The sequence below is a fragment of the Salvelinus fontinalis genome, unplaced genomic scaffold, assembly GCF_029448725.1.
Source record: "Salvelinus fontinalis isolate EN_2023a unplaced genomic scaffold, ASM2944872v1 scaffold_0005, whole genome shotgun sequence".
Classification (NCBI taxonomy): Eukaryota; Metazoa; Chordata; class Actinopteri; order Salmoniformes; family Salmonidae; genus Salvelinus; species Salvelinus fontinalis.
This window is the reverse complement of record NW_026600214.1, coordinates 191,636-219,399: the sequence shown is the minus strand read 5'-3', so window position 1 is coordinate 219,399 and position 27,764 is coordinate 191,636. Positions and strand designations below refer to the sequence as shown.

The following is a 27,764-nucleotide window of genomic DNA, read 5'->3' as shown; positions in this document are numbered from 1 at the left end:
CTCCACCTCATGTCCCAACACAGGTAGTCCATGTTTAAGGACCAAGAGGAAGAAATGGACTTTACGGGTAGAAGACTAAAACAGCAGAGGTTTGTAGCGTCTTTTATAATTTAATGTAGAAAAGTATTGTGGAGAAGTTAGGCTTTCATAGAGAGACAGATTATTTGAAGGAAATACGTCTGAATAATTGTTAGATTAGTACAATACTGATTTCAACTTTACAAAATGATAAGTCACATCTTATTTACATTGGTGTTGATTAGTGTTGATTAGCCTAATCAATATGATCCAATGTGATGTTATAGACTACAGGGCTATGAGGTATGGTATTATTGTTATAGACTACAGGGCTATGAGTTATGGTATTATTATTATAGACTACAGGGCTATGAGGTATGGTATTATTGTTATAGACTACAGGGCTATGAGGTATGGTATTATTGTTATAGGTGTTATATATTGTATATTGTTATAAAATGATAAGTCACATCTTATTTACATTGGTGTTGATTCGTATTGATTAGCCTAATCAATATGATCCAATGTGATGTTATGGGCTACAGGGATATGAGGTATGGTATTATTATTATAGACTACAGGGATATGAGGTAGGGTATTATTGGTAAAGGCGACGGACAGCGCCTTATCGTGATTATTATCCGCATGATGAAACCACGTTAGAAGACGTGAATCGGAATTATGTAAAGCTGTCACTAAAGAAAACACTCTGTTTCGACAAGTCAGTCAAGTAAAAGTGACGTGCAACAATGGGCATAGAAACTATGTGAATGTAGGGCTAAATCAACGTTGAAAATGCTTTCTGGCGACACGGATCAGGAAAGGGGTGGTCCGTTTTGCTCACTGCTGTGCGCTCGATATAACTTGGCCGGTGCACCGTTGCACAATGTTACTCACTGGTTCAGTCGTTGTTGGCACACCTTTCTTCTGAATACAAGCCCCGGTACAACGGGCGAGGTAAACTGATCGCACCTCATGTGATCTCAAGCAGTGCTGAATGTATTTACAGCTGTCGTGTAGTTTCTTTTAATCTTTTGTTGTTGTATTGATAGAATTGTTGTCCTCAAGACACCATTACAAATGAGACACTGGTCTCAACTGGGCTCCCCTGATTCATTTCAATTAAATATAGAAATAAACAATAAACCATATTTAATTAATTTACATAATTGACATATGAAGCAGCAGCCGCGGAGATGAACAGCGCATGTGTGCTGAAAGTAGGCTAATTCGAGGCTTAATTCACATAAACAGCGTTTATTTTAATTTGACTTTAGGTTACTAACAACAAGAGGGATTTGTGTTGCATATAGAATATCATTGGTTTGTCTCTATGACATTCAGAGACTGTGCTGCAACCTTCTATAGCCGAGGAAACAAAAACATGGACTTTGCTGAGAAATAATGTCGGATTCTGTCACTATCAATTGACTTTCGTCATTTCAACTGTCTACTAAACAACATACTAACTGTGAATCAGTCAGGAACAACGACTTTCATCATTTCAACTGGCTACTAAACAACATACTAACTCTGAACCAGTCAGGAACAACGACTTTCATCATTTCAACTGTCTACTAAACAACATACTAACTCTGAATCAGTCAGGAACAATGACTTTCATCATTTCAACTGGTTACTAAACAACATACTAACTCTGAATCAGTCAGGAACAACAACTTTCATCATTTCAACTGTCTACTAAACAACATACTAACTCTGAATCAGTCAGGAACAACGACTTTCATCATTTCAACTGGCTACTAAACAACATACTAACTCTGAATCAGTCAGGAACAAGACGTTTAGCCTATATTGTTATTGTTATTATTATTATTATTTATTTTATTATTATTTTAAGGCCAGATCAGAAATAAATTGTGAAGTATGTGTGACATGCTAGAGGCTGGCAGGAGCGCTCAGCATTTCAACAACTCATCAACAACAGCACTTCAACATCATGCCAATACATTTCGCCTTTAGGCTGAATAAAAGAAATATATTACTTCAATGCATTATTAGGATATACAGTCATTCTACACCGCCTTTGAATTCACTTTTACAAACACATTATTGTGAGTGTTTATCCAGGCATATTTAGGTCTCAAGCTGACAGTATTTTCTGTTTGTTCTGTCGTTAAAGGAGCAGGCTATCCCGATACAGACGTTCAGACACAGACATCACCTTTTTTTCTATAAATGATTGTTTTATGTTTATTAGTTGACTGTCTCCTGCATTCTCTCTCCTCATGAATGAAGTTAAAATGTCACTTGTGCATTATTTAGGTAGAGTTACTTCCTTCTTGGGACATTGCATTTGGGAGTTTTTGCATCTCGGGTCTGAGATTATTATTATACATTTTTTATTTAAAGAATATTCATAATTAATTCATAAGTAATTAATCAGCCTAGAAAACATGAATCAATGTTATATTATAGTCTACAGGGCTATGAGGTAGGGTATGGGAGATTGACTGCACATGACCGTGATTATTTTCTTTGCGCTCTTTCACTTCCCGGAGAAAGACGTGTATCACCTAAACTAGTTTCTTTGAAAAATAAAAGTCCTTCGCTTCAATTCGGCCAAGTAAAAGTGACGTGCAGCAAATGGGCATTGAAACTAAATGAAGGTCTAATGTGGAAAGTTTATGCCGCGTTCACAACAACTGGGAACTCGGAAGAATACGGTGTCAACGCTCGAGAAAGAGGACCGTTCAAATCGATGTTTCCCAGTCGGATTTAGTTTTTACCGAGTTCCCTGTTGTTTTGAACGCGACATTAGGTTGAGAAACTCAGGAAGGTGGTGATCTGTTTTGCTCACTAGTTACCACAGCCACAAAGTCAGAAGGTCCGCCTACCCGACCAATCAGATGAGGGAGTGTGATGACGCATTAGCTTACCCGACCAGTCATATGGTTGCGGGAAACGCTGCGTTCTCCAAATGGTAAATCTCGAGTTCAAGTTTTGAGGACCAAAAAACGAAATACATTCGTGGAACAAGAATTGGCAACGTCACTAAAATCCATAACATTAGCAAAATACAAAAGTTTTGGCCAAAAAATTAATTTGGCGTTTTTCTTTTTTTCGATAACTAGTATTTCAATTATTAGATCACCTGTTGTTTTTTACTCACTACAAAGCCTTGACAAGAATGACGCGCTCTCCCCACTAGGTATTGTTTCTGCAGTAAGGATTCACCCTCTTTAGAGAATTATTATTGTGTAACTTATCTGCAGGTAATCGTTGTTTTGAGCTAAAAAAAAAAAGCGCCTCGTAGCTGTATGGAAACCAGGGAGCTAAATGAACGGCTCTTTCACCGATGCAATTCGGTTACCGACGTTCACCAAAAAGATCGTTCAAAAACAACCGTTATCGTTATCGAACGACCCATCACTAGTTGAAACAGGAAATACTAGTATAAGGAAGTAGAGGAATTAACGGGCGTTATCGTCGAGGAAACACGTTTCAGAGGTTTGTAGCGTTCTTTTACAATGTCATGTAGAAAAGTACTTTTGAGAAGTTAGATTATCATAAAGAGAGAGATGATTTAGGGGGTAAAACATCCGCCAAGCTAATACAATATTGATTTAAACTTTCTAGAATGATTATTTTAGGTTTATTTACATTGTTGTTGATTCATAGTGATTAGCCTAATCAATAAGATGTGATGTGATATAGGCTACAGGGCTATGGGGTATGGTATTATTGTTATAGGCTACAGGGCTATGAGGTAGGGTATTATTGTTATAGGAGATTGACAGCACATGAAGGTGATTATTATCTGTGGAAACTGGCTCACTTTCACTTCCTGAAAGAAGACGTGCATCGCAATTTATAGCTTTCATTAAATAAAATAGTCTGTCTCGTCAAGTAAATGTGACGTTAAACAATGTGCATAGAAACTATTTAAATGTAGGGCTAAATCACATTTTAAGTTTAAAACTTTCTGGTGACAGATCAGGAAGGCGGTGGTCCGTTTGGCTCACTGCAGTTGCGCTCGATATAACTTCACCGGCTCGTCTATGCGCGTTGTGAACCACGGGTTGAATCGTCAGCACGCCTTTTCTCAGAATGAAAACCCCGGGGCGCCGGGCGAGATAAACGGATCGCACCTCAAGTGAACTCAAGCAGTGCATGGGGTCTATTCACTAAACCAGGGATGGGCAACTGGCGTTCTGGGACCAATAATAAAAACATTGTTTTGGGACTCAGTCTGGATCTCAACTTCCTGTTGACCGTTAGAATAATAGAAAACACATGGTGCAGTGTGTAAATGTGGTTGAGCATCAGCAGTCAGTCTATTGGCCCATGTTAGCTACATGTTTTTAGATTGGTCAATTAGTCTAGCGGTTATACTTGTAGTAAGCATGGTTGAATTACCAACCAGGGTGGGTCCCGTTGATCATCAGTTATCATATTAAAAATTGTTAACATTTACCTCCACCCCATGGCAACATGTCCCCATGGCAACATGAGTAGAATTATCCCCGACCCATGGGGGTGTATGGATGTGTGTACGCAGACCCATGAGACACTGCGGTCCCTCATGATGTGTTGCGTTTTTTTTGTGGCCCCCACCCCATCAATGTTCTCCATTCTCCATAAACACGGAACAACAGATAGTCATTACTGCTATTAGCCAATAGAAACACATTGAATAACAGATTCACTACATGGAACAACAGATAGTCCTTACTGCTATTAGCCAATAGAAACACATTGAATAACAGATTGTCATTACTGCTATTAGCCAATAGAAACACACTGAATAACAGATTCACTACATGGAACAACAGATAGTCCTTACTGCTATTAGCCAATAGAAACACATTGAATAACAGATTGTCATTACTGCTATTAGCCAATAGAAACACACTGAATAACAGATAGTCATTACTGCTATTAGCCAATAGAAACACATTGAACAACAGATTGTCATTACGGCTATTAGCCAATAGAAACACATTGAATAACAGATAGTCAGTACTGCTTATTTTAGTGCCTAAACTATCTCCATATATACTTCCATTCATTTTTTAAACTGGTACCGGAGACCTTCAGATGAGTCTTGAGGCTTGATGGCGTCCTAGAGGAAAACAGAGAACACCATCATGTTCTCCCAGAGACTCCCATCTTTCAATAGAGTGGTCATAATAGTTTGTAGGACAAACCGTTCAGACGCTACATAAGATTTTGCGAGAAGACCGATTTTCGGGATGTCTCATGGTCTGACCAACACCGCTCTAACTCTGCCACCTTTCACCGCAGATGCGGAAGGGCTATTTCGGCAGATGCAGCGATTGAGACGCAGCCCATGCAACAACAACAAAAAAACCATTTTTTTTGATGGGGATTGTTTTATGTTAATTTGATTTCCGCGGGGGCGCGACCATTGTAGGGTTTTTAAATTCATAGACGGAGCTATGGATTCAAGGACTGACCATACATGATATCAACATTAAATTACAGGTTTAACCATGTTTTAATGCTATGGTGTTTGTTTCCAAACATTGGAGTAAAACAAGCTTATATTTTGGGTTCTGATGGAGTACGACAGTTGAACTGAACTCATGAGACATTTATAAGTTATATTCTTCAAGAATGAATCAGTATACAGTATATCATTCATTCATAAGTCCAAAAATGGATGTAGCAACTAAGGATTCTAGTTTTAAAGACCCAATGCAGGCATGTTTATATCAATATCAAATCATTAACAATTAATGAAGTATTTTGCTGTAATAGATTTCCCCCAAAAAATGGGTTGTTATTATGGAGTCAGGGGATCCAACCACGTAGACTAGCTGTTGTTGTGGAGTCAGGGGATCCAACCAGGTAGACTAGCTGTTGTTATGGAGTCAGGGGATCCAATCAGGTAGACTAGCTGTTGTTATGGAGTCAGGGGATCCAATCAGGTAGACTAGCTGTTGTTATGGAGTCAGGGGATCCAACCAGGTAGACTAGCTGTTGTTATGGAGTCAGGGGATCCAACCAGGTAGACTAGCTGTTGTTATGGAGTCAGGGGATCCAACCAGGTAGACTAGCTGTTGTTATGGAGTCAGGGGATCCAACCAGGTAGACTAGCTGTTGTTATGGAGTCAGGGGATCCAACCAGGTAGACTAGCTGTTGTTATGGAGTCAGCTAATTGGGATCCAAGTCAAATCAAAAGAATAACAATATGAAGTCGCTGATTGAACTCTTTAACACAGATAGAAAAAGTGTTGTCATTGTTATTAATGGTTCTTCAACAATGTTCAGAAATATTGACTGTTCTGTTATCTCTTATTGTAGCTGAGTGAGCTGTGACTTACATCTAATATGAGTCTCTCTGGGGAGAGAGAGGAGGAGACCACTGACTCTAAAATGTGTCTCTCTGGGGAGAGAGAGGAGGGGACCAGTGCCTCTAAAATGAGTGTCTCTGGGGAGAGAGAGGAGGGGACTACTGCTTCTAAAAGGAGTCTCTCTGGGGAGAGAGAGGAGGGGACCACCGCCTCTAAAATTAGCCTCTCTGGGGAGAGAGGGGAGGAGACCACTGCCTCTAAAATGAGTCTCTCTGGGGAGAGAGAGGAGGGGACCACTGCCTCTAAAATGACTCAAGACACCAGTTCTAAGAGGTAAGAGATTAAATGTAAAATATACAGTTCTCATAAAGATATGAAGGAAAATGTTCCCAAATTACATCAAATGTAGGTCTACAGTCGTGTCCAAAAGTTTTGAGAATGACACAAATATTAGTTTTCACAAAGTCTGCTGCCTCAGTGTCTTTAGATATTTTTGTCAGATGTTACTATGGAACACTGAAGTATAATTACAAGCATTTCATAAGTGTCAAAGGCTTTTATTGACAATTATATGAAGTTGATGCAAAGTGTCAATTTTTGAAGTGTTGACTCTTCTTTTTCAAGACCTCTGCAATCCGCCCTGGCATGCTGTCAATTAACTTCTGGGCCACATCCTGACTGATGGCAGCCCATTCTTGCATAATCAATGCTTGGAGTTTGTCAGAATTTGTGGGGTTTTTGTTTGTCCACCCACCTCTTGAGGATTGACCAGAAGTTCTCAATGGGATTAAGGTCTGGGGAGTTTCCTGGCCATGGACCCAAAATATAGATCTTTTTTTCTTCCCCGAGCCACTTAGTTATCACTTTTGCCTTATGGCAAGGTGCTCCATCATGCTGGAAAAGGCATTGTTCGTCACCAAACTGTTTCTGGATGGTTGGTAGAAGTTGCTCTCAGATAATGTGTTGGTACCATTATTTATTCATGGCTGTGTTCTTAGGCAAAATCGTGAGTGAGCCCACACCCTTGGCTGAGAAGCAACCCCACACATGAATGGTCTCAGGATGCTTTACTGTTGGCATGACAGGACTGATGGTAGCGTTCACCTTGTCTTCTCCGGACAAGCTTTTTTCTGGATGCCCCAAACAATCGGAAAGGGGATTCATCAGAGAAAATGACTTTACCCCAGTCCTCAGCAGTCCAATCCCTGTACCTTTTGCAGAATATCAGTCTGTCCCTGACTTTTTTCCTGGATAGAAGTGGCTTCTTTGCTGCCCTTCTTGACACCAGGCCATCCTCCAAAATTCTTCACCTCACTGTGCGTGCAGATGCACTCACACCTGCCTGCTGCCATTCCTGAGCAAGCTCTGTACTGGTGGTGCCCCGATCCCGCAGCTGAATCAACTTTAGGAGATGGTCCTGGCGCTTGCTGGACTTTGGGAGCCCTGAAGCCTTCATTCACAACAATTGAACCGCTCTCTTTGAAGCTCTTGATGATCCGATAAATGGCTGATTTAGGTGCGATCTTACTGGCAGCAATATCCTTGCCAATGAATCCCTTTTTGTGCAAAGCAATGATGACGGCACGTGTTTCGTTGCAGGTAACCATGGTTGACAGAGGAAGAACAATGATTCCAAGCACAACCCTCCTTTTGAAGCTTCCAGTCTGTTATTTTAACTCAATCAGCATGACAGAGTGACAGCCTTATCCTCATTAACACTCACACCTGTGTTAACAAGAGAATCACTGACATGATGTTAGCTGGTCCTTTTGTGGCAGGGTTGAAATGCAGTGGAAATGTTTTTTGGGGATTCAGTTCATTTGCATGGCAGAGAGGGGCTTTGCAATTCATCTGATCACCCTTCATAACATTCTGGAGTATATGCAAATTGCCAACATACAAACTGAGGCAGTAGACTTTCTGAAAATTAATATTTGTGTCATTCTCAAAACTTTTGGCCATGACTGTACTTTTTTTTTTTTTTATTATTTTTTTAAAGTCATTTAGCTTATCCAGAGCGACTTACAATTACATACATTCATACTTTTTTTGTACTGGCCCCCCGTGGGAATCGAACCCACAACCCTGGCGTTGCAAGCGCCATGCTCTACCAACTGAGCTACACGGGGCCATCATTCATTTAAAGGGCCAAAAATGGATTTACCAATTGCAGACTGTAGCTTTAAAAGAAACAGCAGGACTTCTAGAAGTTCAACTATACAGTTGTTAAAATGAAGTAGATGAGGTATTGATGTGATATTGATGAGGTGATCTGTCTCCCTGCTTTGTTCAGTGTCCAGAAGCCCAGAGCAGAGTCACCTACAACCAGCCTGCTATCAATGAAGAGTGATCAGCCACCTGATTTCAGCCAGGAACCATTACCAGATGACAATAAGGAAGTGGACAGTTTGGACAGTGAGGATGCATTAAAGATCACACACAACCTTCTGGACAGAATAAGTAAGACTGTGTTTCATACAATATTACAAAGAACGGTACAAAGGCCCTTATAAAACACACACACAAACTTATGAGTCCCAACTCTCATTGTTTTCCTACAGGTCAAACTCTGCTGACAGTCCAACAAGACATTAAGGCTAAACTGAAACACAAGTATCAACACATATCTGAAGGAATTGGACACAATGGAAACCAAAGTCTGTTCAAGGACATCTACACAGAGCTCTACATCACAGAGGGTGGAAGTGGAGGGCTCAATAATGAACATGAGGTTAGACAGATAGAGATGGCATCCAAGAAACAAACCACACAAGAGACATCAATCAAATGCAACGACATCTTCAAGCCTTTACCTGGACAAGAAAAACCTATCAGAACTGTGCTGACCAAAGGAATCGCTGGCATTGGAAAAACAGTCTCTGTGCAGAAGGTCATCCTTGACTGGGCCGAGGGAAAAGCAAATCAGGACGTTCATTTCATGTTTCCTCTTCCTTTCCGTGATCTGAACCTGAAAAAGGACCAATGCAGTCTGATGCAACTTCTTTCCCACTACTTCCCAGAGCTGAAAGAGATTGACAGCATTGAAGATGGTGAAACCAAAACTGTTTTCATTTTTGATGGTCTGGATGAGTGTCGACTTCCTCTAGACTTCAAAAACAATGAGAAGTGCTGTGATGTCACGAAGCCAACCTCAGTGGACGTGCTGCTGACAAACCTCATCGAGGGGAATCTGCTTCCCTCTGCTCTCATCTGGATAACCTCAAGGCCTGCAGCAGCCAATCAGATCCCTCCTGAGTGTGTTGACCAGGTGACAGAGGTACGAGGGTTCAATGATCCACAGAAGGAGGAGTATTTCAGGAAGAAGATCACAGATCAGAATCTGGCCAGTGAAATCATCAAACACATGAAGACATCAAGGAGCCTCCACATCATGTGCCACATGCCAGTCTTCTGTTGGATATCAGCCACGGTCCTTGAGATGATCCTGAAAGAGACAGAGAAGGATGAAATTCCCAAAACTCTGACCCAGATGTACTCACACTTCATGCTCATCCAAATCATTGTGAAGAACAGGAAGTACAACAAAGCCACAGAGACAAACCCAAGGGAACTGTCTCAGTCAGACAAAGAGATGATCCTGAAACTGGCAAAGCTGGCTTTCCAACAGCTGCAGAAGGGCAACTTGATCTTCTATGAGGAGGACCTGAGAGAGTGTGGCCTTGATGTCACAGAGGCATCAGAGTACTCAGCATTGTGTACAGAGATCTTTAAAGAGGATTCTGGGCTGTACCAAGAAAAGGTCTACAGCTTTGTGCATCTGAGCATTCAGGAGTTTCTAGCAGCAGTGCATGCTTTAGAATCATGTCTGGACAAGAAGGAAAATGTTTTCTCCCCCACTAGTGATGATGAAGAGAAGGAGTCAATCCAGTTGTCTGACTTACACAGGAGCGCAGTGGACCAGGCCTTGAAGAGTGAGAATGGACACCTGGACCTGTTCCTCCGCTTCCTTCTGGGTCTCTCACTGGAGTCCAATCAGAATCTGTTAAGAGGCCTTCTGACACAGACAGGAAGTACAACACAGAGCAATGAGGAAACAGTCAGGTACCTTTCATACAAGATCAAGGAGGAATCCTCACCAGAAAGGATCATCAACTTGTTCCACTGTCTGAATGAACTTGGTGCCAACTCTCTAGTTGAAGACATGCAGACCTCCCTGCATTCAGGAACTCTTTCAGAAACAGAGCTTAAACCTGACCAATGTTCAGCCCTGGCCTACCTGTTACTGATGTCAGAGGAGGTGCTGGAGGAGTTTGACCTGAAGACATACAGCACAATAGAGGAAGGTTATCAGAGGTTAATGCCGGTAGTGAAATTCTGCAAGAGAGCACTGTAAGTTCTGTGATTGAGTTGATGTTTACAGTATCATTATAATGAAGGATTTGTATATCTAACAGATTATCTCCTCTCTCCAGACTGGTTGACTGTGAACTCACATATAAATCCTGTGAGACTCTGGCCTCAGCTCTGCAGACACCAAACTCTCCCCTGAGAGAACTGGACCTCAGCTACAATGACCTGGAAGACAGAGGAGTGGAGCTGCTCTGTGATGGACTAACCAGTCCACTCTGCAACATACAGACACTAGTGTGAGTTAAATATCTTCGGTATCCACTGTCTTTATAGTGTTTATATATTTGTAGTAATTATGTGTTATTATGTTTTTAACATTATTTTAACATCTTGGTAAATATGCAGAAACATTCATAAAACGTGATAAATATATCAAACTAAGGTTAAATATATTGAGTGAGTGTCAGAAGGTGAGTGAAGCTGAATAATAAAGTCATATTTGTCAGGAGAGCAAAATGAGTGAGCAACGTACTTTACTCAAAAGTTAAGGTAACAAGGTAAACAAATACAATTGACCAAAAAACCAACGGTAAATAAACACAGCACCCGTCAAAAAAAACATCATGACCATAGAAATAATCACAACAGAGGGTTAAATACATGAACATGTCATTGGATAATGAAAGCCAGGTGTGTGGAAAAGAAAGACAAAAACAATGGAAAATGAAAGATGGATCAGCGATGGCTAGAAGACCGGTGACGCCGAACGCCGCCCGTACAAGGAGAAGGACCTCGGCGGTTGTCGTAACAGTGAGTTAGTATGTGTTTTTAGTAAAAAATCTAAACTATTGAAACCAAAACTTTAAAATAACTGATATTGGCACAAGATGGAGGGAATGTTGGAACATAACTAACAAAATTAAAGTTAGTGTAACCGATGTGAAATGGCTAGCTTGTTTTGCGATGGTGCGCGCTAATAGCGTTTCAATAGGTGACGTCACTTTTGCTGAGACCTTGAAGTAGTGGTTCCCCTTCATCTGCAAGGGCCGTGGCTTTTGTGGAGCGATGGGTAACGATTCTTTGTGGGTGTCAGTTGTTGATGTGTGCAGAGGGTCCCTGGTTCGAGCCCGGGTAGGGGCAAGGGGGCAGACTAAAGTTAAACTGTTACATTAGCAAAAATGTATAGTTAATCCAGTATAAACTAATGTATAGAATTTATTACACGAGACAAAATGAACAAATTCTAAAGCACAACGGCAGAATCATGTCTGAAGTGTAAAACTAACAATGAGTCAATAATTCATGCTTTCTGGGAATGCTATAATTCCTAAAGTTATGGGCGAAGTTAGAAGTTGTCTGTCAGAAGTATTACAATGTAAACATACTTTTAATCCGCCTGTCTGCATATTTCATGACATGGCATATGGGGGGTGTAGAGAGAGACCCAATGAGCTGGTTGATTCTCTTCTCATCACTCATCTTGTAAAAACGTATGCAAAAAATATATGAATAAATCAATATATATAAAAAAATTAAAAGGGCCGTAAAAAGTATGTTTTTCACATTGGTTAATCACGTCCTTCTGTTATTGTCTTAATGCATCTCATTATTGTTAAAGCTTTGCATATTTAACAGTGTATCGACATATCTCCTCTCTACAGGCTAGCTGAATGTGAACTCACACATGAATCCTGTGAGACTCTGACCTCAGCTCTGCAGACACCAAACTCCCCCCTGAGAGAACTGGACCTCAGCAACAATGACCTGGGAGACAGAGGAGTGGAGCTGCTCTGTGTTGGACTAACCAGGCCACTCCGCAACATACAGACACTAGTGTGAGTTAAATATCTTCAGTATGAGTTATTATGTGGATGTTTTAAACATGTGTTAATCATGTGTTCTTCTGTCCTCTAGTCTGGGTCAGTGTGGTCTGACAGAGGGTTGCTGTTCAGATCTGGCCTCTGTCCTGAGTTCACCCAACTCACAACTGAAACAACTGGAGCTGAGAGACAATGACCTGCAGGACTCAGGAGTTACACTGCTGTCTGCTGGACTGGAGGATCCAGACTGTAAACTACACACACTGGGGTAAGTACAGCTGTTTCAGTCAGGTCAGTACTGAGCTGAGTTACACTGCTGTCTGCTGGACTGGAGGATCCAGACTGTAAACTACACACACTGGGGTAAGTACAGCTGTTTCAGTCAGGTCGGTACTGAGCTTAGTAAAATTAAAAAATACTCTAGAAATCTGTTGTTTTATCACAATGTTTATGTCATGGACAAATGTATGGGTGTCCTCAAATACGATTGACACCAGTACACCAACCTAGACAGCTGTTGTGTGTCTCTCTGTAGGCTGTCTGGCTGTCTGGTCACAGAGGAGGGCTGTGCTGCTCTGTCTTCAGCTCTGAGGTCAAACCCCTCCCACCTGAAAGAGCTGGACCTGAGCTACAATCACCCAGGAGACACTGCAGGGGGACTGCTGTCAGCTGCTCTGGTGGATCCCACATATAAACTGATGAAGCTGAAGTAAGTCAGAATAGATGTCCTAATAGTGTAAGCAGCGGTTGTGTCATATGTAGTGTAGTAGGGTCAGTAACATGAGGACATGATGGTAGAATTAAGGGGAAGTTTACCCAGCAGGCTGAGCACTCCAACACAGCATACATCATCACCACATGAATACTCTTCTTCTGCATCTCTGATATCCTGTTGGAATTGTACTCCATTCTGTATGCAGTAGGTAGGATAGAATACCTGTATGTCTCTAGTAATGAGTTGTACTCTTTTCTCTATGCAGTAGGTAGGATAGAATACCTGTATGTCTCTAGTAATGAATTGTACTCCGTTCTGTATGCAGTAGGTAGGATAGAATACCTGTATGTCTCTAGTAATGAATTGTACTCCGTTCTGTATGCAGTAGGTAGGATAGAATACCTGTATGTCTCTAGTAATGAACTTGGATAGTGCACCAGAACATAACAATATGGTTTAAATGTTGACTGCTTTATTAGGTCTTTGTCAGTCAATAACCTGTTTCTCCTACAGTGTGGATCATGGTGGAGAGTGCAGGCTGAAATCAGGGCCGAGGAAATGTAAGTCTCTTCAATCCTAATTAACTGCATATTCAGGACTATAGTAACATAGTAACTAATCAATACTTGTGCTGTTCCTCCAAAACAATATTTTGTATGAAGACGTGGTTTGATTAAACTCTCCTTTTGTCTACAGATGTCTGTCATCTAACCCTGGACCCAAATACAGCACACCCAAACCTGATACTGTCTGAGGGGAACAGGAAGGTGACATTGGTGGAAGAGAATCAGCATTATGAAGACCATCCAGACAGATTTGACTGTAGTCCCGAAGTTCAATACCCTTCAATACCCTTTAAATGTCGTTACCAAGTTCTCTGCAGAGAAGGCTTATCTGGGTGTCATTATTACTGGGAGGTGGAGAGGGATGGTGACGAGGCTGTCATTGGTGTGGCGTCCAAAGGAATGAAGAGGAAGGAATGGTCCTGCTGGTTACTCTGCTCTAAAGATGGTTATGTCTTTAACCATGCTGGATGCAGCACATATATCTCTGATCCTGGTTCTAACAGAGTTGGAGTGTATCTGGACTGGCCAGCTGGTATTTTGTCCTTCTATAGTGTGTCCTCCTCTGGTACACTGACACACCTTGATTCAGAACACGCCAGATTCACTGAACCCCTCTATCCTGTGTTTGGGGTTTACTCCTCCTCCTCAGTGACCCTGTGTCAGATAGATGACCAACACATTCAGAGGTGAGTCATAGCAATGTTTTATCATTTGTTTTCCTCTGGAATCATTCCTACAGTTAGATTAGTAGTAGTAGTGTGTTTTAATGTGTTCTGTTGGACCTACAGACAGTTAGATTAGTAGTAGTAGTGGTGTGTTTTAATGTGTTCTGTTGGACCTACATACAGTTAGATTAGTAGTAGTGGTGTGTTTTAATGTGTTCTGTTGGACCTACAGACAGTTAGATTAGTAGTAGTAGTGTGTTTTAATGTGTTCTGTTGGACCTACAGACAGTTAGATTAGTAGTAGTGGTGTGTTTTAATTTGTTCTGTTGGACCTACAGACAGTTAGATTAGTAGTTGTAGTGGTGTGTTTTAATATGTTCTGTTGGACCTACAGACAGTTAGATTAGTAGTAGTGGTGATGCGTTTTAATGTGTTCTTTTGGACCTACAGACAGTTAGACTGTGCCTAGTTAAATGTGACCTTCAGTATTGACTTTATGGAAGGTGAGATAGTGGGTTATGTCACATTTAGGCAATGCACCCTACATAGGGAGCTGTTCTGTCACCCTTTATACACCCTTTGTACTGCTTATGAAGACTGGTATGTTATTTAAATCCTTTATAAGTTGTATTTAGTTTATTCACAGTCTATCCTTCTGCTTTACCAACAGCAGAGACCATGGTGGAGAGAGTTGGATCAAGCCTGGACCTGAGAAATGTGAGCGTTATTTTATTTCATTGTTTTTAAATCAAAATAGTTTTAAAGAATTCAATATAGTTGATTCCCAGGCAAGGAACACAATCACGATCTTTTTGGTCAAAACAAACTTAAATGTAGAGTCAGTGATATGACGTAGAAGCACAAAGTAAGCAGCGTAGTGGGTCAATTTCTACAACAACTAAGACAGAGGCTAAACTTCTCTGCCGTTTTGGTTCCGTGACTAATACTCTGTAAGAGAGTCAAGAGAACCCTTGCACATGGGCAGATACTGTGTGTGACTGTGAGAGAGAAGTCAGGCATCTTGCTCATCACAATATCTGTGGTGCTGCTCGTACATCATTTAGCTGACTCTCCCTACAAGCTCTCATCCTAGGATCTACCAGAAATCAGGCCCCCAACATCTACAAAACATGGACCAGAACGATGTTGTTTCCTGCTTCCACAAACATTAATTAATATAACACTAATGTCAGATTATGGTATGCTAATGAGTGTACATTCAGAAACTGTTGCTCATTTATATTCATTTTTATTGGAAGTCTATTTAATAATTATTAATTCGTTATTCCATGAGATTGTCCATTTTAAATAACAACTACTTTTGACTTCAGGGATTCCTCAGAGCTGTAAGACTTGTGACCATGTTGAGGTAAGTCATAATGTCAATTCTTTATTTTACATACCTGCAGGAGTCAGGCACAGTCTCAAAGCCAGGTGTGAAATGACCAACCATTCATACTGGGATATAGACAGTCCTGTGTTCTGCTTTAGTAATATAAACACAGTCTCAAAGCCAGGTGTGTACTGACCAACCATTCATACTGGGATATAGACATTCCTGTGTTCTGCTTGTAGGCATGCAGGATTTTAGCTGTTGTCATATTTTGTCATTAGACAGTTTAACTGATAAATCACCAGCATTCCATGTAACATTGAATACATATATTTGATGAGCTACTTTGGTTTATGGGCCAGTTTCCCAGACACAGATTAAGTCTTGTCCTGGACCTTAAAGAACTTTCTATATAAACTTCCATTGAGCATGCTTTTTTGTCCAGCACTAGACTCAATCGGTGTCCAGGAAACAGGCCCCATATGTATTACTGACATGCTTGTCCTTTTTCAGGACTCCACCCACTGGCTTCAGATTGAACCCTTGACTTCCACTGTCCAGGGAGTGACAATGTTCGGGTAAAATAACTACTTTTAACATTTCATTCCACCTGCTAGTGTATTTCCCGATCACCTTTGGGAGTAGTCTTCTAATCCAACCTCTCCATTTGACCATTGACCCTCTCTACCATATCTTGTTGTTGCCCTCAGGCACAGGACACCCAAAGGCAGTTATGAGTGCACAGTGTCTGGGATCCGCTGGCTGTGTGAGAGAGATGTCATTCTGAAGTATCACTTCAGGAACTGGGAAGCGTACAGTCACCTTCTGAAAGACATGCAGTACACACAAGGTGGTCCATTGCTGGACATCACTATGGAGTTAGGTGAACTGGAGGAAGTTCATCTGCCACACTGTGTCTGTTTAGGTAAAACCATATAGAAATAGTATTCAGAAAGACATTTCCATGTAACTGAGTTTCACTTCCTGAATTAACCTGTTGGGGATGGGGGCGCTGTTTAGACTATTTATGCTAATTTGGCTAATTTTTTAAACGGCTTCCCACAAAATCCTTGATCGTACAATATGCATATTATTATTATTATTGGATAGAAAACAGTCTATAGTTTCTATAGGAGTTGAAATTTTGTCTCTAAGTGGAACAGAGCCCATTCTACAGCAATTTCCCTGACATGGAGTCAGATTTGAGAAATGTTGGCCACTCTTCTGAAGTCAGTTAAAAGGGCACTGTCATTGCTATGACTACACGGACACTTCTTACGTCTTCCCCTGGATGCCTTTACGTGATGACGATTCCAATGGGGTCGATTGCGCGTTCACAGGCCCCACAAATGAAAAAACCCTGAAGCTAGTCATTCTTTTGGAGCTGCGTCATGAGCCTAGAGGACACCGGCGCGCACCTGTTCCAAGCGTTAGTTTAGCCTGTTATATTTCTCCGGTCATCTTTTCACTCGTTATAGGAGTTAAAAACATCATAAGGTAGTTAATTTAAAGCGTTTTATAGCAATTTATATCCGTTTAGTGCGATTTTGGGACATTTATTTTTGCAACGATGTGAAAAGTTGGGCACGCTTTTCAGTTCATCCCGAACGCAGTTGACATTTCCACATGGCAAGAGGACAGCTTTCCACCAAAAGACGATTTCTCCCAAGAAAGGATCCTTTGCCCAAGATACTGATGGAAGAACAGCTCAAGGTAGGACATTTTTATTATGATAAATCGTGTTTCTGTTGAAACATTTTAGTGGCTTAGGACGCCATGTTTTTTGACGTAGCTTCGCTTGGCGCAAACTGTATTGAAAAGTAAGGATAAATTAAAAAATGTAATAACGCAATTGTATTAAGAATTAAATTGTCTATCAATCCCTGTCCACCCTATATTTTTTAGTCACGTTTATGAGTATTTATGTATAAGAGTAGATCACTGTCTAAGTGGCGCAAGGACTTTTTATTTACCAGCTTGTCTACATTTCACATTGTCTAACCATGATTTTGGTGGCTAAATATAAACATTTTCGATCAAACTGTATATGCATGTTGTAATGTGATGTTACAGGAGTGTCATCGGAAGAATTCTGAGAAGGTTAGTGAAAAAATTAATATCTTTTGGCGATGTTGACTTTTATCGCTCACTTTGGCTAGAATCAATGCTGGGCTGCTAATTGCTATGTGCTAAGCTAATATAACGATTTATTGTGTTTTCGCTGTAAGACACTTAGAAAATCTGAAATATTGTCTGTATTCACAGGATCTGTGTCTTTCGATTCGTGTATGCTGTGTATTTTTACGAAATGTTTGATGATTAGTAGTTAGGTAAACACGTTGCTCATTGTAATTATTCTAGTCCATTTGTGACGGTGGGTGCAATTGTAAACTATGCCATCTACCTGAAATATGCACTTTTTTCTAACAAAACCTATCCCATACCATAAATATGTTATCAGACTGTCATCTAATGAGTTTTTTTGTTGGTTAGGGGCTATAAATATCTTAGTTTAGCCGAATTGGTGATGGCTACTGGTGTTGGTGGACAAATAAAAGATGGTGGATTATGCTAATGTGTTTTTAGGTAATAGATGTACATCTTTACATATTGTGTCTTCCCTGTAAAACATTTTAAAAATCGGAAATGTTGACTGGATTCACAAGATCTGTGTCTTTCATTAGCTGTATTGGACTTTAATGTGTGAAAGTTAAATATTTAAAAAAATTTTTTTTTTTTAATTTCGCGGCACTGGTTTTTCAGTGGGGGGGGGGGGTGTGCCGCTAGCGCCACGCTGATCCTAGACAGGTTAATGAACTATTCTGGGAGTTTGAGTTTACTGTGATCTGATACTGCATATTCTTTGTGTTTTAGTTGGATAAATAATGCAATATTTGTCTTTCTCTCCTTTGTATTGTGTTGTTCAGGGACCAACCCTTCCCTGAGGAATGAGATGAAGATTCTTCATGTAGAGGAACATGGAGTGTCTTTAGAGGAAGTGCATGAGGTCACCAGATTCCATGCTAAGATTCTCCATCCCAAGTTCTCAGCTATCTCTGTTATACTGAGCTATATCCTTTCTTGGAACGTAGATGTCCACTGTGAGCTGATGCTCTATCTGACAGTGATGAAGGAAACACTAATTCCACGCCTATACCTGTTCCCCAGTAACCCCGGCCAAATACAGGTGAGGGACCATTATTATAGAGATGAGCTTAACAAAACAGTGGTGCAGTTGTTGACACTCATTAAATTAAGAGAAGCGTGTTGCTAGTTTTCTGAATAATGTCTGAACAAGACTATACATTGACTGGCTGGGTATTTCATGCCTCGTTTCGCAGGCTGTAGAACAACAGGAATCCAAGTTTCAAGGGTCTAAAAGGTTTCCCAACACAAGACCAGAGCAGTCCTTCAAACTGAATAGTTCCTTCAGACTGAACATTCCCTGTTCTACCTCCATCAATCCACCGGTACAGTTTCAGTAGACTAAGAACATGAATCTGACATTTCAGTCACAGTTCTATGCATTGATCTCTCTCTCTCGCTCGCTCTCAATTCAATTCAAATGGCTTTATTGGCATGGGAAACATGTTTACATTGCTAAAGCAGTCTCTCCATCTCCCTTCAGAGGATTGATCTCATACATAGAGACACCACACCAAGCTTTTTCAAGGCAGTTGTGAAAATGACAGGGAATGACATTGAGATGGAGTTATTCAGTGATGATGAGAGGACAGTATGGACAGAAATAGTATCACGAGGTAGGAGCACATGTCAATCATCACTTTGTACTTTTGTACCAGATGCTATTTAGAGTGATATAACCTCATGTTGTTTATCTTTCAGATGAATACTACCAGAACCAAGGTAAGACCCAGATGCAGACTGTCCAAGTAACAGTGTTTATTGTAACAGGGACAGGCAAAGACAGGTCAAGGCAGGCAGGGGTCAGTAAACCAGAGGTGGGTTAAAGGTACAGGTCGGCAGGCAGGCTCAGGGACAGGGGCAGCCAGAGTGGTCAGGCAGGCGGGCTCAGAGTCAGGACAGGCAAGGGTCAATACCGGGAAGACAGGAAATGAGAGACTGGGGAAAAAACAGGAGCTGAGACACAACACTGGTTGCCTCGAACAAACAAGACAAACTGTCAACAGACAAACAGAGAACACAGGAATAAGTACACAGGGGGTAATGGGGAGATGGGTGATACCTGGAGGGGGGTGGAGACAATCACAAAGACAGGTGAAACAGATCAGGGTGTGACAGAATACATCACTGACACCCATTCAACAAGTAAGTAAACATGAGAGTTACAATGCATTCGGAAAGTATTCAGACCCCTTGACATTTCCACATTTTCTGACGTTACAGCCTTGTTCTAAAATGGATACAATTGTTTTTCCCCTCATCAATCTACACACAATACCCCATAATGATAAACAAAAATAGGTTTAGACATTTTTGCAAATGTATTAAAAAGAAAAACGATCACATTTACATACATGAAGGGAACATTTTGACATTTGCTGAATGGTTAGTGAGAAACACCATATGGCAAATGTACGGTCCCTTACTAGATGTCCGCCAACGTTTGTAAAATTCGTGGACGGCGGTGTGCTGTGCACGGGGGCCAGATCTTTCAGGAAGTCATCGAATGAAGTCTCTCGGACATTCGGTTTCCGTTTGATAACATTTTCAAATTTTGGTCCTTTTTTTCGCTGTCCCGGTATATACCACCAGAGGGTGAATGGAATCATATTGCAAATGTACCAAACATCATCAATCTTGACATGGCCTTTTCTCCTAAACGGAAAATATTTTGAAGACGAAACTTGGTGAGCATAGGTTTAGCATAATGGGCAGTTGGCCCCGAACAAGATGGCGTCGAGGCCTCAACGCTTTTTGAGTTATGGCCATTTTTCTGGGATTAAAGGTCAAAAATTAAAAAAGAGCGCTAATTTGACCGCTTTACGTCAAAGTACATAAACCTACGGTGTCAGGGAAAAAAGAACCAGCCATTTATCTATCGTAATTTAAGAGAAATCGTACATTGTACAATTGGTGATGTTCAAAAAAATTAGTTATTTTCCCAAAAAATATACAGATCCATTTGCAGCGTGTTCAGACAAACATTTTTTTAAGTGGGTTTTGGAGCTCTGCGAGAATTCTGTGATTTTCTGTGATTTTCTGAAATAACACACACTCATTTAACCCTCTGTAAATAATTCTTAACATAAAGACTTAAAACTCAGGATTCTATAAAAGCCTACAATAAGGAGGATATGTCTTTACTTTTAGCTTCCTGTGCCAACCGGGAAGTGCCATAATTGGTGTCAAATGTGCTGTTTAGAAGGGTTAAAAAAGTAAAATCTTTCCAAAACTTCATATGTGTGATTAGGCAACCCTCATGAACTCTAAATCAGTCATTCATCCCATGAGATTTCCAAGAAATACTCACACACCCACACAGAAAGGATGGAGTGACACACTGTGGGGCTTAGAGACAGACAGTGCCTGCAATTGTTACTTTTGTTCGAACTATTAAAGAACCGTTAGACTTAGAGCTCTGAAACTTTAGAAACCTGTTATTGAGCTCAGGTCGATAGTGTACGGTGAGTTATGTTGCTCTAGAAGGTTCTCAGACCGAGAAACAGCCTCGTACATTTGCAATAACTTCAATTAATTTGGACCATTACGAAAATGACGACATTTATAAAAGTCCCAGAGTTGCAAGACTAGGTGCATTGCCCATAGAGACGGACCCCAACATTTTTGTCCGATAGCTCATTCAAGGACCCCATAGGAAGGCATGGAAAAAATTGGTGCTGAAAATCCACCTAAGGTCTTGCTTGGGCACCAAATAACCTATCGAGCCGAAACTTGGGATTCAAGGTCGCCTCACATAGGCCTACACATAATGTCAGAACTGGACCCGCAGCTAGAACGTAACAATGTGTTATATGTTTTTATTATGATTTAAATGGAAGGCCCTGTGAATTTTGGGCCTGCTCTGAAATATGTGATAATTGGTTTCTAAATGAGTTGGAGAATGTGGGTGTGGTGTCAGTTTGTATCAGTTTGGTGGCTGAAAATATCTAATTGACTGATGGACACTGACTTGCTAGTTGACTTTTGTACATTTTGCAATATGTTTAAACAGTGAGGTACCATCACTAAAATTACATTCTGAAATCAACACCAACGAGCGATGGAGAGGAACCAGAATCACTGCCCGGCCATCCCGAGTTCATCGGCCCAGTCAATTTCGCATTGCTGCAGGAGTTTTGAGCATGTCAAATTCGTGATGGTATATGCCCATTGAAACATATTGCAAACGCACAGTACATTTGCAATATGATTCAACAGTGAAAAAACATCACCAAATGGACATGATGAAATCAACACAACGAGCAATGGAGAGGAACCACTATCACTGCCCGGCCATCCCGAGTTCATCGGGTCATTCACTTTTGCATTTCTGCAGTATTTTTGAGCATGTCAAATTCGTGATGGTAAATGCCCATTGAAACATATTGAAAATGGACAGCCGTGCACCTGGTGATTACAATTTCTTTAGGTTGGGAGCAAGAAGTCAATGGTTGGGTAGGGAGCACCCCCCACCCGTGCCCATCCAATAGGGGGCGCCCCTTGTCATTTTGGATGTTTAAAAAAATATATATATATATTTTCGACTTTTGACTTCCTATGAAATCATATTGCAAATGTACAAAACATGTGCCTTATGGACCAGTAAAAAAAGAATAATAATGATGATAATAAAATTTGACAAAAGTATGTTCATACAGTTCTTATACATGTGTAATTGACATAAAAATCAAAAGAATTTTGAAAAACGTTCCAGAAAGCACTTTTTTAAGGGGGTCTTGACTTGTTACATTTGCAATATGAAAAATTACGGTAAAGCGCACTCGCCATCTATTGGATTTTCCAGTGTAACACTTGGCATTTGCCATATGGCATTTGCAATCAGTTTTGAATGAAACAACGCCGAATTGAGTGGTATTGTACATCGTGTATATGTTTTGTATGGTGCCAATAACTTCCCATTCATTTTTGTCCATTTCAGGGGGGTGTTTCCTTACATAAGTATTCCGACCCTTTACTCAGTACTTTGTTGAAGCACCTTTGGCAGCGATTACAGCCTAGAATCTTCTTGGGTATGACGCTACAAGCTTGGCACACCTGTATTTGGGAAGTTTTTTCCATTCTTCTCTGCAGATCCGTTCAAGCTCTGTCAGGTTGGATGGGGAGCATTGCTGCACAGCTATTTTAAGGTCTCTCCAGAGATGTTGGATTGGGTTCAAGTCCGAGCCCTGGCTGGGCCTCTTATGGACATTCAGAGAATTGTCCCGAAGCCACTCCTGCGTTGTCTTGTCTGTGTGCTTTGGGTTGTTGTCCTGTTGGAAGGTGAACCTTCGCCCCAGTCTGAGGTCCTGAGCACTCTGGAGCAGGATTTCATCAAGGATCTCTTTGAACGTTCATCTTTCCCTCGATCCTGACTAGTCTCCCAGTCCCTGCCGCTGAAAAACATCCCCACAGCATGACGCTGCCACCACCATGCTTCACTGTAGGGATGGTGCCAGGTTTCTTCCAGACGTGACACTTGGCAGTCAGGCCAAAGAGTTCAATCTTGGTTTCATCAGACCAGAGAATCTTGTTTCTCATGATCTGAGAGTCTTTAGGTGCCTTTTGGCAAACTCCAAGCAGGCTGTCATCTGCCGTTTACTGAGGAGTGGCTTCAGTCTGCCCACTCTACTATAAAGGCCTGATTGGTGGAGTCCTGCTGAGATGGCTGTCCTTTTGGAAGGTTCCCCCATCTCCACAGAGGAACTCTGGAGCTCTGTCAGAGTGACCATCAGGTTCTTGGTCACATCCCCGACCAAGGCTCTTCTCCCCCAATTGCTCAGTTCGGCCGGGGTCGGCCAGCTCTAAGAAGAGTCTTGGTGGTTCCAAACTCCTTCCATTTAAGAATGATGGAGGCCACTGTGTTCTTAGGGACCTTCAATGCTGCAGACATTTTTTTATACCCTTCCCCAGATCTGTGCCTCAACACAATCCTATATCAGAGCTCTATGGACAATTCCTGAGACCTCATGGCTTGGTTTTTTCTCTGACATGCACTGTCAACTGTGAGACCTTATTTAGACAGGTGTGTGCCTTTCCAAATCATGTCCAATCAATTGAATTTACCACAGGTGGACTCCAATCAAGTTGTAGAAACGTTTTAAGGATGATTAATGGAAACAGGATGCAACTGAGCTGAATTTCGAGTCTCATAGCAAACGGTCTGAATACTTATGTAAATAAGGAATTTCTGTTTCTTATTTTTTATACATTTGCAAAAAATGTCTACACCTGTTTTCGCTTTGTCGTTATTGGGTATTGTGATGTCATTAAGAAGAAATTCTTATTTACAATGACGGCCTAACCCGGACAACAATGGGCCAATTGCGCGCCACCCTATGGGACTCCCAATCACGGCGGGTTGTATACAGCAAGGAATCGAACCAGGGTCTGCGCCACTAGATTGCTGAGGATTTTTTTTTTCATCTATTTTAGAATAAGGCTGTAACGTTACAACATGTGGAAAAAGTCAAGGGGTCTGAATACTTTTCGAAGGCGGTGAATATGAGGCTTTCAGAAACATCCTTGGTCTTTGTATATCATTGAATCTGTGCTTGAAATGCGCTACTTGACTGAGGGACCTTCCAGATGTTGTATCTATGGGGGACAGGTCCACTTTGACATTACAGAGTATTTTCAGTAGATTGTTGACAAAACATTACAATTAAATCCATTTTAATCCCACTATGTAACACAACAGAGAAATCCAAGGGGTATGTACACTTTTGCAAGGCTCTGTATGTTATGTAGAATAGACAATTGTGTCAGCCAGGGTAGGCGTCAATTCCAAATAAGTCAGTCAATTCAGGAAGTAAACTGAAATTCCAATTCAATAACTGGAAAAGGGCATATATTTTCAATGACTGATTGAAAAAAAAAAACTGGTTTAATATTGACTGACTTGAATATGAATTGACTACAACCCTGGAGTCAGCTCTATACAATAAATGACTTTCAGAGGAATGATAACTAGAGAGACTGTTAGATGCAGAAACAGCTGCTGTTCACCCTAAAGCCATATTCATTTAATTCACCCCCCTTCAGCATTAACAGTCCCTGGGATTCCTGCTGAGGAGTTTCTGAAGAAACACAGGGCTAAACTCATTCAGGGAGTCAAAAACCCAATGCCAATAGCAGATGATCTGTCATCAAAGGGCATGATTGGTGATGAAGAGTACTCCAGAATAACAGCTGAAACAACTGAACAGGAGCGAATGAGAGAACTACTGAATGCAGTCCTCCCTAAAGGACCAGAAGTGATGGGAGCTTGTCTCAAAGCTCTCAGTGAACATGAACACCATCTTGTTAAGTACTTGAGTGAATCTAGGTAAGACCCTTTTCTTTTCTCCCTACCTTGAATATGTGGAATGATTAAATATAGGTCAAATAAAAACATAGCTACCCAGATCAAAGAGAAAGTATTTTTCAGAATGGAAGCATGTTTTTGTGTTGCTGCCTGTAATAAATGTATCTTATTATAGTTCTATCATAGGACCATCATCACATCATTATCTCAGGTGTATCATAGGACCATCATCACATCATTATCTCAGGTGTATCATAGGACCATCATCACATCATTATCTCAGGTGTATCTTAGGACCATCATCACATCATTATCTCAGGTGTATCTTAGGACCATCATCACATCATTATCTCAGGTGTATCATAGGACCATCATCACATCATTATCTCAGGTGTATCATAGGACCATCATCACATCATTATCTCAGGTGTATCTTAGGACCATCATCACATCATTATCTCAGGTGTATCATAGGACCATCATCACATCATTATCTCAGGTGTATCATAGGACCATCATCACATCATTATCTCAGGTGTATCATAGGACCATCATCACATCATTATCTCAGGTGTATCATAGGACCATCATCACATCATTATCTCAGGTGTATCTTAGGACCATCATCACATCATTATCTCAGGTGTATCATAGGACCATCATCACATCATTATCTCAGGTGTATCATAGGACCATCATAACATCATTATCTCAGGTGTATCATAGGACCATCATCACATCATTATCTCAGGTGTATCATAGGACCATCATCACATCATTATCTCAGGTGTATCATAGGACCATCATCACATCATTATCTCAGGTGTATCATAGGACCATTATCACATCATTATCTCAGGTGTATCATAGGACCATCATCACATCATTATCTCAGGTGTATCATAGGACCATCATCACATCATTATCTCAGGTGTATCATAGGACCATCATCACATCATTATCTCAGGTGTATCATAGGACCATCATCACATCATTATCTCAGGTGTATCATAGGACCATCATCACATCATTATCTCAGGTGTATCATAGGACCATCATCACATCATTATCTCAGGTGTATCATAGGACCATCATCACATCATTATCTCAGGTGTATCTCACTCCTCATTCTTCTCCATATTTTCTGATCTCTCTCTTCCCTTCTCCTCCATCCTCTGTCTTGTAGCGCCTAATCTGAAGATGCTGAGGCCTGTCTCCTAGTCTGTGGACAAAGACACTTCTTCACCTAATCTGAAGATGCTGAGGCCTGTCTCCTAGTCTGTGGACAAAGACACTTCTCCACCTAATCTGAAGATGCTGAGGCCAGTCTCCTAGTCTGTGGACAAAGACACTTCTCCACCTAATCTGAAGATGCTGAGGCCTGTCTCCTAGTCTGTGGACAAAGACACTTAAATTATTGTTAGTGAAATTATGTTTGCTTTTCTTTTACAAATGTCTGTATTTTATTCATGTGCTGTTCTATAAACCAATTTGTGTGTTCATCAAGTGTCTGACTGTACAAATCCTCACTATCAGTAGCTGTAATTTGGCAGCAAGCCCAGATGATGTTTTGAGAACGAGATATCTCAGTTTCGAGGTCTCATCTTAGAGAGAAGAAGACTGGTGAGGTGTTGGTCTGTCAAATGCTATGAACCAGTATTGCGGCTAGCTAGTTTCGAGGATCCAGATGAAAATGTTCAGAGTTTGCGGTAGGAATCCGGGGATATGGAGAGAAAAATAGGTACTTTATGCTCTGGTTTGAGTCACGTTCTACGAACTGGAGAGAGCTTTCCGAGCTAAAGGTTAGCTGATGACCGCTAGCAGTGGTTTGCTGACTGATAGCTGGTAGCTGGCTAGCTTCAGTTGAGGGATTCCAGATCCGAAGTAAGTAGAAATACTTTAGAAAAAAAAACAGATCCACGCCACATTGGGTGAGGCTGGTTGCAGGAGAGTATTTAGAAGTTGAGGTTTAAGAAAATATTTTTTAAAGAATTTGAACAAAAATATATATAGAAGGGACACGACAGGACAAAGACGTCTGACTGCTACGCCATCTTGGATTTATGTTGGATCATTCTGTTGGATATCTTGGATAATGTTTGGTTATTTGTATTACTGCTGTTACCATGGCAATTATCTAGTAATAATTACTTTTAATGCTGTTAACAAAGGTCAATGCTATATTATTATTTGTGCTATAAAGAATATTGACTTCATTGCGTTTTTCATATTGTTAAGCAACATTCTAAGTCTGCTAACATTTCCTCATAAAATGTTACACATTTCAACCATTTGTATTATTTTTCATCATCATCACTGCGGGACTTTTATTTTGAAGGAAAATCACAGAGATCACAACCTTATTCTTGCTAGGTCTTCTTACTGGCAGAACGGAGGTGAAGCGAAGCAGCGGCACCATTGAGCTATAATAAGAGACCCTTTCCTCTACTTCCTTATTAATGGACTTCCTGTTTCAACACAGTGGGCGGATTCAACACCTATAGGTTTATTGGTTGATATTTATGTCATGTAAAGTCTTCATACACTTAATACCAGTATTCACCCTATAAATTAAGATTCTAACTAATAAAAGTGCAGTTACATTT

General features: G+C 40.8%; 1 protein-coding gene and 1 non-coding gene across 2 annotated transcripts; one reads left to right on the top strand and one right to left on the bottom strand.

Moving 5' to 3' along the window:
* On the top strand, positions 1–27,764 carry LOC129841979 (NACHT, LRR and PYD domains-containing protein 12-like). The gene is given in 21 exon segments (XM_055910349.1): positions 1–89; positions 6,311–6,633; positions 8,594–8,760; positions 8,862–10,650; positions 10,734–10,907; positions 12,273–12,446; positions 12,526–12,698; positions 12,701–12,794; positions 12,967–13,140; positions 13,660–13,706; positions 13,843–14,398; positions 15,048–15,094; positions 15,709–15,746; positions 16,224–16,288; positions 16,421–16,635; positions 18,638–18,897; positions 19,052–19,180; positions 19,339–19,471; positions 19,557–19,577; positions 24,897–25,179; positions 26,345–27,764. Coding segments are annotated over 20 exon segments (4,842 nt in total). The 5' UTR covers positions 1–89; positions 6,311–6,337; the 3' UTR covers positions 26,352–27,764.
* On the bottom strand, positions 8,356–8,431 carry trnaa-ugc (transfer RNA alanine (anticodon UGC)). Its single transcript has one exon. It is a non-coding gene; the product is annotated as a tRNA-Ala (tRNA).